At 31.9% G+C, this 16,227-nt stretch overlaps 1 protein-coding gene across 1 annotated transcript; it reads right to left on the bottom strand.

Moving 5' to 3' along the window:
- Nucleotides 1–2,209: 2,209 nt before the first annotated feature.
- On the bottom strand, nucleotides 2,210–15,996 carry LOC124360700 (bis(5'-nucleosyl)-tetraphosphatase [asymmetrical]). The gene is made up of 3 exons (XM_046814528.1): nucleotides 15,716–15,996; nucleotides 8,488–8,603; nucleotides 2,210–2,482 (listed from the first exon to the last, which is right to left on the bottom strand). The coding sequence occupies exons 1-3, from the start codon at nucleotides 15,819–15,821 to the stop codon at nucleotides 2,288–2,290; spliced, it is 417 nt and encodes a 138-aa protein (XP_046670484.1). The 5' UTR covers nucleotides 15,822–15,996; the 3' UTR covers nucleotides 2,210–2,287.
- Nucleotides 15,997–16,227: the final 231 nt, after the last annotated feature.

A 16,227-nucleotide genomic window follows, 5' to 3' on the forward strand; every position in this document is an offset into this window, starting at 1 on the left:
ATTTTGTGCAAGATGGATACCAAAATTTTAACAAAAATCCATAAAAATCAGTGTATGGCTGCTTCATTGACATTGTTGGACACTTATGAAAAAGATGGGGACTTGCTGCTCAATCGAATCATTACAGAAGATGAGACTTGGGAAAAACACACGAATTGTGAAACCAACTAACATGTCTATGGACCGGGAGCACAAGCACTCCCCTAAAAAACCAAGGAAATGCATGCCAACATTGTCTATACGGAAGATTATGGCAATTGTTTTTTTGGGACAGGAAAGGGTTCTTGTTGATTTGTTAGAATGTGGCACAACCATAATTCTGCAAGGCATTGTGAAACCTTGCAAAAATTAAAAAGAGCAATACAAAACAAGCACAGAGGAAAGTTAAGTTCGAGAATTTTGTTTTTGCACAACATCAGACCACACACAGTATATTGGACTCAAGAAGTCCTCGATGATTTTAAGTGAAAAGTGTTTCCACAACCGCCTTACAGTCCAGACCTTGCACTCAGTGACTACCACCTTTTTCCAGCAATAAAGATATGGCTTGTGATGCAGCACTATGATGATGGCACTGCAGGAGGTTGAAGTCTCAGGCGGTAGAATTTTATATCGCTGGAATTTCACACCTTGTTCACCGCTATGATAAGTGCCTAAATTTCTATGGTAACTATGTTGAAGAATAGTATTTTAGCATCACTTTCAAATATATAATAAAATATTATTTTTATACTTTGTTTTTATCTAAATGTAATCTGCTTTCTGGATATCCCTTGTACTTTCCTCTCTAATTTCTTTTTTTAATTCGTGCAAATACAAGATCCAGATGAAAAAAAATGGACAGCAAAAATTATTCCACCACTTGGTACATCATTGCATAACCAGTATCATTACTAATTATTATGGCATTTTTTTATTTTGCATTCACCAACCTGTCAACAGACGGACTTTGATATTGTTTGGAACGGTAATACTGTAAAAAAATGGTAGGCCACTGAGCTGATCGATCTCTTTTGAACCTTTCTTCTGTTTCATTTTATCGTAGTTGTAAACAAACTTATAGAAAAAGAAAGTTGGTTTGTTTATAACTATGATAAAACGAAACAGAAGAAAGGTTCAAAAGAGATCAGCTAAGTGGCCTACCATTTTTTTTTACAGTGTTACTGTTAAGAGAAACCTTCCCCTTTTTGTAAGTACGGTATAAATATAAGAATACAATAAAAAATATTTAATTTCTATTATACATTAGAGTAAAGTTTTTGTTTAACGTTTATTATTGACGTTGGAAAATGTGAAAGGATAACAGGATTTCGGACATTTTTCATCATTATAGGTTATAAAAGGTTATAGGTTAAAATATGAAAATAGTGATATACCTTTTTATAACATATAACGATGGCAAATGTCGGAAATCATGTTATTAGAGTCAATTTATTACTTACTACTTTTATTGGAGTGATACAATTATTGTAATTAATTACGTTTACAAGTAATTTTTGTAATGTTTCTTTTTTTCAAAACGTTTATTATACTTGCTATTAACTATGTAACTACTTTTCTTGATGATAAGTTCAAAATATTTGCACACAATGAAAAAAGCATTTTATATCGATGTTTAATAGCATTAAAAATAAAATTTGAAACATAGATCCTTCCCTTCCAAAACAAGTACAATGAATGGCTATAGTTTTTGCAATGTTTCTTGAGAATACTCTTTTTTTGAATTAACGAACCCTGAGTAGGAATTTTCTCACTATTTGGATACAAAATTACGAATATTAAAAGCCATCAATTAAATTTAGAAGAAGGACGTAAATGAATATTGTATACAGAACAATAGAATAAACTTTAGGAGAGTCAAACCAATCAATAGTTCAAATTAGTCTATACTTAGCTGATATCCACACACTAATGCATGTTTCACCTATTTTACATGCTCAATACACTACTGTACAAATGACACTATTGTAATTACGTGAATGTATTAACCACTTATTGGCTTCCAGGCCTTCAGAGGCTAATTAAATATTTTCATATTCTATTGGAATTTGCTTCCAAAGTCCTTGTATAATTCCAGAGGCAAGTCATGTAAATTTTATTTTGCATAAAATTCATGAAAATATTTCTAAAGCCATATTATTCCTAATTTGAAATATTAGTGATTAAAAAATACCATTTTATCTCAGTGAACAATAATAAACATATGGAATTTTAATTTAAAGTATTTTATTTTTAAAATTATTAATTATAATAAATACTCTTATAGCAATACATTATTTCTTTACAATTACATTGCAGTAATAAATTTGTGGCTTTCAGCCAGAAGGTTGGACATGTCTTGGTAACCTGCAAGCTGACAAGCTTCAGTCAATTCCAGCCATTTGAAATCTTGATGTTCAGATGAGAGTTCAACAGGAGTGTCGTTTCTTACGAGTTCAGCTAGCCAATACGTTACAACCTTTGGCTTTCCATTGACATTGTACTGTAAAAACATGTTCATATTACAGAATAGAATACAAACTATATTGGATATTTATAAAGCTTAACAGATGAATCTAGTGACAAAGTTTTACAAAAATAAAACTGTAGTTTATACTAAATGTTTTAGATGATATAGTCTGTTTATAAAAATATGAATCTAGAATATAATATGGGTAGGGCAATAAAATTCTTTCATACCAGTTTCAAACTTGATACAATTTTTCTCATTTTTCACAAGTTGTTACCAACAAATCTTTTTTTTTAATTTGTAGTTCTTTTAACCCTTTGTATAGTTCATCCCGCCAGCACTGCAGTTTCTTTGCCAGCTTAGACGGCAAAGGTACATTTTACTGGTATTGGGTGTATTACACTGAAAATGAAGAACAATCTAGTAATGTAGAGAAATATAACAAATCAAAATGAGGAAATGAAAAGTTCTTTTTGAGATGAAAACTTTAAATGGATTGATATTCTTCAAAAATCATAAAAGATTATAATAATACTGTTCACAGCACAATAAAAAGAGACTTAAAGATGTGGATAAAAATGCAGAAAAAGAAGTATTAGACACGGTTTTCAAGTATATTCCACCAGAAATTCACAATAACACTAAAATTTAAGATGTATTATCATGTTAGAATTGTTAAAAAAAACAAACATTTTCAAGCAAAAATAAAACCAACAGGTCTAGACTAATCTTTGTAATTTATAAAATGAATGATCAAAATCCTGTAACTTATTTAGATAATGAAGAAAAGACCAGAACGTTTTATGAATGTAACTTGAAATAGTCAAAATGATAAGTTAAGTAAACATCTTTTCTATATAAAATGGAGACTCAAAAGAAATGTTCAAGACGACTTTGGTGTAGAAGTGTCACATTCCTGTGTTTTATAGAACTTTGTAATATAAAATTTTGTTTCAACTATTTGAGTGGGTAAGGTAAGATGTAAAAATATTCCTGTCTCTGTTTCTATTCTAAGGTAACAAAAATAAGTTTTATTTCCTTTTAGTTTCATTTTATTTTATAACAATACAAATAACCAATAAGTAGTCTTCATCATAAACCTGTTCAGGCCGGGCCCGACATGTTGGAGGGTCTGGTCGGCGATGCCCTTTTGGCAGGATATGACATAGAAACACATAAAGCCGTAGAAACCATTTTAGATCATGATTATAGTAATAACAAAAACATTGAAAAAAATGAAAATAAGTGAAAACGAAGTACAGATCACATACACCCTAATGAAAATGACAAGGAATATCACAATCCACCTGAAAGCTGTTTTGCATATGGCCATGTAGCAAGTACCCCTTGAAACAACAATAGGTTATGTAGAATCTGTGTTGAAGCTTATCACTAAGATGAAAGAACAGTAATATGCCAGCAAAGTGTATTCATTGTTCAGGAACACACAATAGTAACTCCAGAACATGCCCAGAATATACCCGCCAAAGGAATATAAAGGACAACAAGAGTAACATAGAGGAAGATTATTTTACAGCCAGTAAATATTTCCCTATGTCCAATAAAAAATTAAAGGTCGTAATTAAAATTATTACTCTTATTCAGAAGCTACTAGAAATGGCACTTATGATTCAAACTTCTCTGAACTTTCCTCTTATAAGAATAGATTGTGACCTAGAATTAAGCAATAGGTTTTCAACTCCTAAGTTATGAATACTACACAGAGCAAAATAGCCAAAGTAGTGAAAGTAATTTTAATACAAAGAATATTTCATCCAACTCAATTGGCTTACATAGGACTAATTCTCATAATGTAAATAAAAATAATACATATAGACACCCTAGTATAAAAAAAAATAATAATAGGCCTACTATTATTGTAGCTTCTACGCAAAACCCTGCACACAACAGTTGTCAAACCTCTTCAATGTCAGGATTAGAGGTCTGCCACAACTTACTGTACAGGATAAAGAAAATGTACAGTGTTTATTAAATAAGAAAATTGAGGAAGTAAGATTCAAAGTGCAAACTATTTCACAGATGGATAAATTTTAAACATAATATATGTTTGGTGCTGGTGCCACGAAAACAATTGTTGGCTCAAAAATGCATAATTTAAAACCAAATCAAAACAGAAGTACAGGTACCAAAACAAGATTAGCACCAGATAAAAGTGTCCAGGACTTCTTGAGTCCAATATGCTGTGTGTGGTCGGATGATGTCTTGCAAAAACAAAATTTTTGAACTTAACTTTCCCCTGAGCTTGTTTTAAATTGTAAGATTACACAAAAATCTTTTGCTTTAACCAAATACCAGTATTTTCATCTACAATAAGATAAAGAGTTTTCGTTATTAAATATGAGTTGGTTATGTATTTGTAAAGTCTACAACTAAATCCATCTAGATGAACTGTCACCAAAGGCAGAACATAATATATTAATTCGTATTAATATATATATACTCTTTCATATGTGTACTCATACTATACAATTCAATTATTGCATTTTAAAATGTAAATAAATAGTTGCTATAGATGAGCCGCATTGAAAGCGACCTGCACGCAGATTTCTTGTGCATAGGGGGGGGGGGGGAGGAGCAGGAGCTTGACCAAACCTACCGCCACGCCCTCTTTCACTGCTTGATCTATTTCATGATGGTGCTCTGCTTCCCTCATGTGAAGAGGTTTGACAACTGTTGTGTGCAGGGTTTTGCGTAGAAGCTACAATAATAGTAGGCCTATTATTATTTTTTTTTTATACTAGGGTGTCTATATGTACTGTGTTGGTGTTTTGGAGCATCACGCTATGTTTTGTTGTTCTCGTTGTTACGTAATAACAAATATTTTTATTAAATTTTATTATTAATGTTACGAATAGAGCATTGTATCTATTTAATATGTTAGTATAATTAAGAAGTATTTAAACAAATACTCATTGTTAACAGCTGCTATTGTTATTATTACTAGGTTTGTAAAACAGCTGTTATGTAACACACATCCTACGAGTGGTAAAGTGGCAACTGAGGAGTGGTTGGTAAGGAATGTGGAGGGAGAAATAAGTCCACATTTCTTCTCCCTCCACATCTCTCTCTCTCACTCCCCACCACCACACTGTTCACTGAATAGGTGGCTTTCAAAGCAACTCATCTATAGTCATTTATTTTTATGTACATAACGTGTGTAAAAACACCTAATATACTAATTATTACTAGTATATTATACTATTAGACTATTTATTGAGTTTGAACATGTAAATAAATTGTTGCTTTAATAAATAACATGCATACCAGCACAAACCTTAAACATCAATGTAACATAAAAAAACTACAAAACAATATGAAGTATAATAGGACTCTAGGCAAGCTACAGCATCCTGTGGTAGCACCGTAGTGTTAATACTACTGTGCAACACACGACTATGGCTGATATTTGTTGATGCAAATACAAAATTGTTGGGTACTGTGTGGCACATTGCATTCTGTGAACCGATCAGATGTAAACAATTTTGTCTATCTTCATGGAAAATAAATTTTCTTTTGATTAATTTGAAGAGTATGTTTAGTCTTTCTGTATAAAATATACCTGTTTTATTCTTGTATGTAAGCAATGTACAAGCTAAATATCATCTATGTCTGTCCACTAGGTTTTATGTGACTGGGTATAAAACGTCCAAACATCTTCACAAACTTACGCATTTATTATATGAATAGGATTGTAACATTTCACTTGATTTTAAAATATTTCCAAAAAGGACACATAGGAAGAAGAAAAGTGGAATTACAGGAGCTGTCCAGGAAGGAACTAATATTTTACTGTGGCAGGAGATAGGTGCTGCCATCTTGGTACCTAAGCATTCTGTGACACAGTTAGCATTCAGCCACAATTTATTTTACTTTGGTGTAGAGTGATCAGTGAAAATATGCACTGTCATTTTCAAAACCTTGTCAATTATAAAGTAGTGTCTGTAGTTTGTTTTTGTTTACCAAAATCTCTAAACCGATTGAAATTCACCAAAAACTTTGTGAAGTTTTGGTGAAAACATACGGGGGTTATCTGACCTACAAAGATAGAAGACATAAAAAAAAATGTTCAACATAGTCTCCTTGAAACTCTACATACTTCTCTCAGTGATGCTCCCTCTCTGGTAACCCGTCCAAATAGTACTCAACCTTTTTCTCCCCAAAATATTTGTTCACAAAGGTGATTGCCTCTTCATTTGACGAAAATCTTTGTCTTCCAAGCAGAATTTTTATAAGAGAACAAAAAGAATTTGCTTGGGGTTAGATCTGGTGAGTAAAACAGAGATGGTCAAGCAGTTCAAACCATTTTTTGTCGACTTTCACCACGGCTACCGCTGAGATGGTGCATTATTTTGAGAAACAGGATTTTCTTTTTCTGCAAATGTGGCGATTTCAGCAAGTTCTGCCTTCAGCTTGTCAAGTAATGATGTGTAGTATGTTCCTGTAATGGTTTTTTTTTAAGATAATTGATTAAAATAACTATCCCAAACTTTCCCAGCCTAAAAATCAATTTTTGCTTTTTTTGGAGCCGATTCCCCCTTTGCAGTCCACTGTTTGGACTGTATTATTATTTCGGGTGTATAAAGGTGTATCCAAGTTTCATCTACAATAATTAATTGGCACCAAATCTTGTATTTATTTTGCCTAAACTGCACCACAAGAGCGTTGGAAATTTGAACACTTTTTTGGTCTAACATGAGCAAACGCGGCACCCAACACGTGGACAGCTTTCTCATGCCTAAATCATGATTTAATATGTGACAAAGACATTATATTGACATGTTCATAATCTATGCTATCTCTATCACTTTAATTCTGTGGTTTTCTAGCACCATTTTGTGAACTTAGGCGATGTGTTTGTCTGTAGTTACAGTTTCTAGATGTCCCATACATTCATCATCTCCCAAGCTCTTATGACCATGTTTAAATTATGCACTTCAAAATTTCACTGTGGTAAATGATGGTGAAGAGTCCCCATACACAGAATCCAATTCATTTTTGATTTGCAAAGGCGTATTGCCTTTCAAAAACGAAATATTTAATAACAACTCAACATTTGATTTTGTCCATTTTCACAAAATACTCACATCAACTCACTTAAACAACTAAACTCACTCACTAAACTCAAATTGCACGTCCAAAATTGCTGAAACTTTGGTGAGTAACTGTCAACAGATGAACAACGAACTTCAGTAGCTTTTATTTACGAGTGGTGCCATCTTTGCCTTTTCAGACTACCCTCATAATGAGTGAAGGATGAGTGGAATAGTGTTATATTTTTCTTTACTCTTAGACTTACAAGGCTGGTGTGATGATTATCATAAAGGTTTTCCAATTCAAATCGCATTGAAAATTGCTAACAATATTCAAATTTTGAAATATTTAGGCCTCGCTGTGTAGAACTAGTTATCTTAAGCAAATGTTAGATCCAAACTGGCAGAACTAGTAATACACCAGTAATACATCCTCAGGTGAGCGAAGGGAGTCAAAGCTTTATTGTGGTTGGCTGAATTGTTTGTATATACAGCTTTTTATCACATGTTGCCAGGTTTTCAATAAACCTAACCCCTTCTTTAATGAAGTTATTTTTCCTCTTAATTACTTCTAGATTTCTCTTATTATTCTTTGACGATAGTATGGAATTTTGCAAGTACTTTTTTTGGAAAAGTCTATTTCATGTTTTTTTCTATGTAAATGTGTTCTGCTATGCCGATTTTTCTTAATATTTAGTGTGCCTAAAAAGTTAATGTTCTCATGTACATATTTTAAAAATGTTTTGTTTCTCCAATGTAGGCTGAGCCACAACTTCATAGAACTTTGTTAACTTGTAATATTTTATTAATTTAAAACAAACACTCCAATAATATATACTTTTTTAGTACGAAAAGCCTCACAGAAATTAAAAAAAAAAATATTCTTGTAGTGTTTATTTGTAGCTTCTAGAATGCATTGTATTACTTTGTATTCATTTTATGACTGTTTCAAAAATAAATTAGTACACTTGATAAAAGAAAAATTACCTTAAGTTCTTTTTTAAAATCTGTATATATTTTTAAATCCTCTTCATCGAAACCTGCTTCTTCTTTAGTTTCTCTGAGTGCTGCTTCATAATCAGTTTCATCACCATCCACATGCCCTAGAGCCCGAAAACACAACAATATTAAGATTACATTTGTTTACTTGGAGAGAATACTGTAATAATAACAAAATTAAGAGTAGGACAAATTAATTCTTCTTGAATGAGACAAGTTATAAAAGTAACATTATTGTTTTAAGTTGTAACAGATAAGCATTCTTTGTCTTTCATAGTCTATATATATAAAAATGAAACTGTTCGTGTGTAACAGCATCACTCACAAACGGCTGGACGGATTCGCCTAATTTTTTTTTTAATTTGTTCGTCTTGATCTGTAGAAGGTTATAGGATACTTTTTATCCCTTTCCCGATTCAGGATTCCGCCCCACTGGTTACAGAAATACCCGTAAGAAATGCATTGCAGCAAACATATGTTATTAAGTGAAAGAGTCTTTTCAAATTTTTAATCAGCTGTTCTTTGTAAACATATATAATGCGACAAAAAATATATTTATATATAAATTTCTTTACACTTATAGTTTTAAAGCATAGAGTAAGCTTAAGAGAAACGACAAATTTTGTTTAAACTGTTTCTGCAATCATAATATATAAAAATGAATGTTTGTGTGTTTGTCCTTTATAGACTCAGAAACTATTGGACCGATCACTATGAAAATTTGTATTTTTCTATGTAGAAGGTTTATACGCAATGCCCATTGATGCAACTAACCACCAGGCTGTACTGCAAGATATAAAAGTTATCAAAGCGCCTGCACATTATAAACTGCAATTACAACACAGTAGTTACGTATATTAAAATATCCAAACACTATTTGAAGGCAAAGAAATATACGGGCAAAGCTTAAGAGACGCGTGCGAAGCCGCGGGAAACAGCTAGTAAATACATAAATCTAGAGTTTTAATTGTATCCCTGCAATATGCAAAATGATTTTTAATTCATTTGAACTTGAGAAATTGTAAAACACATATATTTACTTAAATAACTTCAAGGTGTCTAAAAATACAGAATACCAGAACAAGAAGAGCAACAGAGCTGATAAATACGTTTAGAGTGTAAGAAATATTGCTAAGCTTCCACTGATACAGCCATACGAGATCAGCTGTGATGATGTTATATACAGTGCCCCACACCAGAATGGTTTTATGCTACCTTTCTGTGAAAAAAAAAACTGGTTGCATGATACTTTCCCTAGCATCTCAAAAACACTTTTATTTAAATCTCATATTTTCACAAATTTTTTGGGGTTTAAAAAAACCCAGACTGTTTTTTTCTCAGAAAGGTTCTGTACTCCACATACTCCCTGGAAGTTGCAGTTCCATCACTTCTAGTTCTAGAAATCAAGCACTGTATATACAGGGTGTTTCAAAAAATCATGTCTGACTTTTTAGGGAATCGTTTCTATGGTTATAGTAAACTCATTCTTAACTATAGTTGGATTAAACAAGCTCCTCCTGACAAAATCAAAAGCTTTTTTGAAGTCAACAAAAAGTGCAGATGTCTTACAACTGTTATTGAAGCTGTTGTATAATAATGAAACAAAATCTATCAGCGCATCTTCGGTTGACTTGCCTTGCGTAAAACCAAATTGCCTATTGTTTTGAAAGTTTATTGTTTTTAGATATGTTATTAGTCTTTTTTCATGCATTTTTCAAAAATTTTGGAAAAAAACTGATAGCAGGCTAATTGGACGTATATTATATAGACTGTGAGAATTTGGTTTTTTAAGCAGTGGAATAACAATGCCCTTTTTTAGCGCCTCGGGAAAAACACCAGTTGAAAAACTTAAGTTGATTAAATGAGATAGTAAAGGAGCTATTTTTTCAGATATTTGTTTTATTAGCAGTACTGTGATGTTATCGTATCCCGTCGACTTTTTGTTTTTTAATTCTTTAATAATTTTGTTGATCTCGTTTGCATCTGTTGGTGTAATATAAAAGGAAGAAGGATAACACCCATTATCTGACCTAAAGAATGATGCAAGGTTTGTTGTGCAATTGCTTATATCACAGACACTGATAAGGAAGCTATTTAGGCTACTTTATCCGCGACCTCTTGAGGCTTATCTAAGGTGCTTCCATTCTCCAGTACAATTTTGTTGACATTCTTATTTACGTTATTGCCCATTAAATTATTTATTATTTTCCATTGTTGGCCAATATCGCCATCATGCTCATTTATTAACTTAGAATAATATTGATTTTTTAGATTGTCTATATCATTTTTTAAATTAACTGTAAATGAATCGTAATATTTCTTAAAACGATTATCATAAGGTCTTCTTCTATAAATATTGTATAACTTTTGTCTTTTCTTGACTCTATTTAATATATTATTATTAATCCAAGGACTTTTAAACTTAGCTTTATCAAGCTTATTTCCTATAGTAATCTTTACAGTATTAGTATTTACAACATAATTTAACTTATCTAAGAATAATTCATAACTATGATTAACATTTACTGTATTATAAAAATCTCCCCAATTCACAACATCTATGCTGTTTCATTCTTTCGAAATTATACTTAATTTTTGTTTTGCTATTGTTTATTTTTCAATTGGACAGGAAGTGAATATTTTTAAACCTACAGCACAATGATCTGATATACCAACATCAAACACTGCACTCTCAAGATTATTTATATCTCTATATCTAACATATATATGATCTACGCAGGTAGAAGACGTATTAGTAATTCTAGTTGGTTGGTTAATTAGTGATATAAAACTGTAATTATTCATTAAGTTATTATATTTTTGTACATCTGATGAACACTTGAATGTGTCTATATTTATATCACCAATATAAACTGTATTTATTTTTATCTGTAATAATTTATTTTCAAGTTCATATAGAAAGCTATTTTCAGAAAAATTTTGTAATCTATACAGTGAGAGGAGATTAATTCGTGTATTATTATATTTTAACTCTAACAGAAGACAATCAGCTGTTGTCATATCGAATTTTAATTGTAAACAATCGATATCATCTCTAATGAAGCAAGCAACACCACCTGCTCGGTATGTGTCATTACAATTACCAAACGTTTTGTATCCTGGTATCTTATAAAAGGACAATTCATTGCTATTTAACCAGATTTCACTTAGAACTAAAATATTTGGCTTACTCCTAATTAAATTAAGTTCCACTAACAAATAATCAAAGTTTTTTCTCATACTTCTAATATTTAAGTGTAAAAAGGAAAATTGTGCGTTTTTTTGGGGGGATGAATAAAATTGATCCAGGCTTTTATAAACAAAATGTTGAGCTTTTTCTAAATTCATATAGAAATGAATTATTAAAATATTGATTGTTTACATAATATTAAAACGAAAATTTAAACAAGCAATTGCTGTACTAGCTTACACTTTTCAACTTACTTTACAGTTTATCTAGATCCTGTAGGTTGCTTATTTTGTAGCACTTTTCCCCGTCATTTTTTCTTACGAAGAATCTTCCTTCGCGGAACCAGACGTATTTAAAGCCTGCGTCTCTGCACTTCTCCTTCAACTGAGCCAGGAAGATCTTGTTGTCCAGCGACATATGTTCACCAATGAAGACTCGGTTCTTGGAGAATGATGGGTGCACCTCGCTTGCCATTAAGAGTTCTTTTCTGTCTAAAGCATTGTATCCAAGCATCCCTCTGTATTTTAGTAAGGAATTGTACAACTATTGATGGAGGACGCTCTTTTTTAAAAGTCGGTATGCGATGGACCGCCGACACTTGAGATTCATGTAACTCTATTCCAACTGCTGATCCAACATCCTTCAACAAGCTTAACACATTTTTCCCTTTAGTCTCCAGTATTCCGCTAATTTCTAAATTCGTCCGTCTTGAGTATTGTTCCATAGCTTTGACTTTGTCTTCTAGTATGTATACCCTTCTCATTAAGCTTTCTGTTCTCGGATTTAATAATTTCATTCTCCTTTTTTAATTCGGAGTATTCTTTCCTAATACTTGCAATTAAAGTAGGCCTATTTGATTCATCGACTTTGTCAGACAAGAATTGTACAGCTTTCCTGAATTCCTCTATCTGCGACGTATAGTTCTTTATTTCAGTAAACACTTCCCTCTTGAACGAGTCCATTGTCGATATAAGAAACTCCTTAGTAATTGAAGAAGATAGACGATTTACTGCTGCCGGTGGAGGAGGTCTCCTTCTTTTGTACACAAGTCTCACATTTCCATTCATTCCTTGCCTCCGGTTCTCGTTTTCACTCCATCGTTTTTAACACACAGAGTGTGAAAATATTGCTCACATCCACCACTACACCTAACAGACGATTTATTTTCTCCGCATACTAAGCCACAAACACCACAATTTAACGACATATTATAAATTATTTGAATTACAGTATTGAACCGCACGATTACACAAGAAATCCCACGCTCGGTATCTTATCAGTTGCGCAAGCGGAACGATAAGCTGCCTGCACGACAGCTGCAACTGAACTGTGTTATATATTTAAACAATATGTCCTCAAATGTTTCTGAAAATTTCCTAAAAACAGTTTTTCTTATAAAATGCTTGTGACAAGTTATTGTACATATATATTAATAATAACCACCATCTTAAAATGGATGGATGTATAATTTTAATTCTAATTTTTTTCAATAGACACTATTAATGTTAAGATCCCTGCAAAATTTGGTTAATGCATGGATAAAGGTTATAAAGAAACCCGTCTGACACGTTTATCCTTGAAAATAGTAAAAGATAAGTAAATGTTATTCTTCTGTTTGTAACTTTTTTAGGTAATTATCATATTAACGGCCAGAGCAAAAAAATACGAGTTTTGCGTTATTAACTTTTTGGAATCGTATATCCAACAAAACAAATACAAGGTTTGATGGGGTGGAAATGAGAAATAACGAAGTTCTCTAGAACATAAAAAATGGAACAACTGTTCACCGCGCGGGGTAATATTTCCATGTTGTACATCCACGTCAAGCGTCACGTGACCTTTTGTGACCATGATTCAACTTCGTGATGACGTCATCGGATGCGTCGCCATCTTTGCAAACATAAATGAAAAATAATACTGAAATGAACATAATTTTGATCCAAATAAACAATGTTTTTCTTAATTTCAAGCTACAAATTAATTACTTGTTATCGAAATGAGACGAGTGCCTCCGGCCATCAGTCAATGGAAGATGTCAATGAAAGAAAAACATCCCTCGAGATAGTACCTATCAGTAAAAATATCAAATTCTAGAGGGACTGATCAGAAATATAAATTGAAATGTAATGCAAAGGCAATTATGTAAAGTGAAAAAAACTTAATAAATCACGAAAAACTCTAATATAAATATATAGATGGATATTAACAGAGAACATTTACCATTAGTGCGTTGGCAGATATAGCTGAGCAGCAGCAACAAAAAAGTAGATTTTTTAAAATTGCAACATTTAAAACTTTTTTTTACTACTTTTTGTAATTATCCTATCGCAACGAGACAACAAAGTCTTCTGGTTTAAAAACAACACGCGACCGCATGACGAACAAATACACTCATTATTAAAAATTCCATGTTCAATTAAAAAGGAAATAATTTCGTTTCGGTTAAAACGTAAACTCTTTACGTGCCCTACTAAACACTCCGACACACACAATTCACTAGAGGGTTGGTCGAACTAGTGGATGGTTGATTCATAATTGTAACGCACTCACTCAATCCAACCTACTGAACACGATAAAAATCAGTCCCGGCCACAGATAATATTCAAGTAAACAGATTATCCAGACACAGCACACAAACTGAACATTAAAATATTATAAACTTAACTACTTATGAATATACCCCCTAAAATCATGTTATTTGTCATTTGCACCCCCTAGTACTATATATATTTTTTGTTCAGGAGGGTGAGCAGAATACGTAGATAACGTCAAATTCGTGATTTGCCGCCTCGGCCTTTAATGTTTAATATCCCCTTTTTATAAATATAGATAACTGTGTTTTTTATTTATTGTTAATATATTAATTTTTAAGATTTAAAACCAGCATAACTGTATTGTTATTTGAAATTGGGTCTGACATTTTGTTTTCAGTATTTTTAGATGGTCATGAATATTGATTCGATTGTAATTTTATTGTGTCGGTGGCTTCTTATTGTACTGCAGCCTAGTAACCAATACAAAATTGACTCATGGTACATAACCTGATCACACGATGTCCAGAACAAGGAAATATTCTGCCGCATGTGAAACGTAGTTTTACATTTAATGGTCTGTAATTTTCTCATTTGTCATTTCTCCAATAAGCGGACCCGGTTTTTTGTATCGAAGAATATAATCATCGATACCTAATATTCGCATATCGAATCATAGACTATCAATCAATATAAAAGTAATAACAATCATATGTTTTAAATTAAAATGTGAATTTAATGATGTAACAAATAATAAATGAACATAACCAAAATCAGGGAAACTCATAACTTTAACTAAATTGAAACAGAACGAAAACGTTTTTACTAAAGTTGTGTCCACCATTACCTTCTTTTTTGCATCTGAAGACGACCATGTTAGCTCCTCTGACAGTTACATTTGTTACCTTTCCACAAATATCACATAATGGATTCTTAGGTACTAACCCAACATTCTGAAGCCATAAAAAAACATGTTTTATCGTCTTTTAAAGCAATTTCGTGAAGCTTCCTAAGATTGACAGCCATTTTAATACACAATGTTACTTATGTGAAATTTAAAATATTACCTTAATTGTATTATTTGAAAGTGTTTACAGCTGTTCATATAGATTATTTAAGTTAATTGTTAAAAATAATTAATCAGTATCGATTGATTATATCGATGGTTATGATTAAGTAATATCGTTTGTGCCAATTTCGATATAAAAAACCGGGTCCGCTTATTGGACCCTACCCGTTTTGTTTCATAGGATGATAGCAATAGGTTAATAACACACAACCCAAATTTTTCCACTATGGCCATTAATTCCACATTTACCATTATGCCTATTATTGATATTTCTGAATGTTTGTAATACCTTCTTCATGAAAATTCATTATAATAATGCAAATTTAGGAATTCCTGCATATCAAGGTGATTTTAGAGGGTATCCCTAAACTTCTATATTTACCATAATTTTAAATGTCTAAATCATATTGTTTATCATAAACTAACCTTTAGGTGGCGTCCAATGGTTAATACCATATGATGTTTGCATTAGTAAAAATTCTATATTTTTCAATCTCCGAAATATTATGAATCCTGCCGCTCTAACAGGCATAGTGAAATAGAATATACAAACACAAAGAATAAAATTATTTAAAATCGTAATTAAAACCGCTAATTGTGATTGCAGACAAATATATACAACTGTCAATGAAGCCTACGAGGCTCAACTGACAATTGTTCAATGAAGCCATACGTCTGATCATAGAGATAGATGACAGATGAGGATGAGTATTTTTTTTTTTTTTTTTTTTTTTTTTTTTTTTCTCTTAGGCTTTGGAAATTCCACGAAGCCGCGACGTACACTTGATTTCTCAAATATTTCACTGAACTATTGCATATATTTAAGTGTTGTGGTTGCCGATTCTTTCTTTCCAGATCCTTTGAGGGTTATAAATGCTATATTTTGTTATTGGTTAAAGGATTACATTTATGTTTATTTGTTCACAAAGTGTTATTGT

The sequence above is a fragment of the Homalodisca vitripennis genome, chromosome 4 (assembly GCF_021130785.1).
Source record: "Homalodisca vitripennis isolate AUS2020 chromosome 4, UT_GWSS_2.1, whole genome shotgun sequence".
Classification (NCBI taxonomy): Eukaryota; Metazoa; Arthropoda; class Insecta; order Hemiptera; family Cicadellidae; genus Homalodisca; species Homalodisca vitripennis.

What these genes read in the sequence shown, in the direction of transcription:
- LOC124360700 (XM_046814528.1), bottom strand. Translation starts at nt 15,821, where the DNA reads ATGCCTGTTAGAGCGGCAGGATTCATAATATTTCGGAGATTGAAAAAT. An exon ending in CCATTGGACGCCACCTAAAG is followed by an intron (nt 8,604 to 15,715) that starts GTTAGTTTATGA and finishes TTCGGGCTCTAG; the next exon opens with GGCATGTGGATGGTGATGAA. An exon ending in ATTTTAAAAAAGAACTTAAG is followed by an intron (nt 2,483 to 8,487) that starts GTAATTTTTCTT and finishes ATGTTTTTACAG; the next exon opens with TACAATGTCAATGGAAAGCC.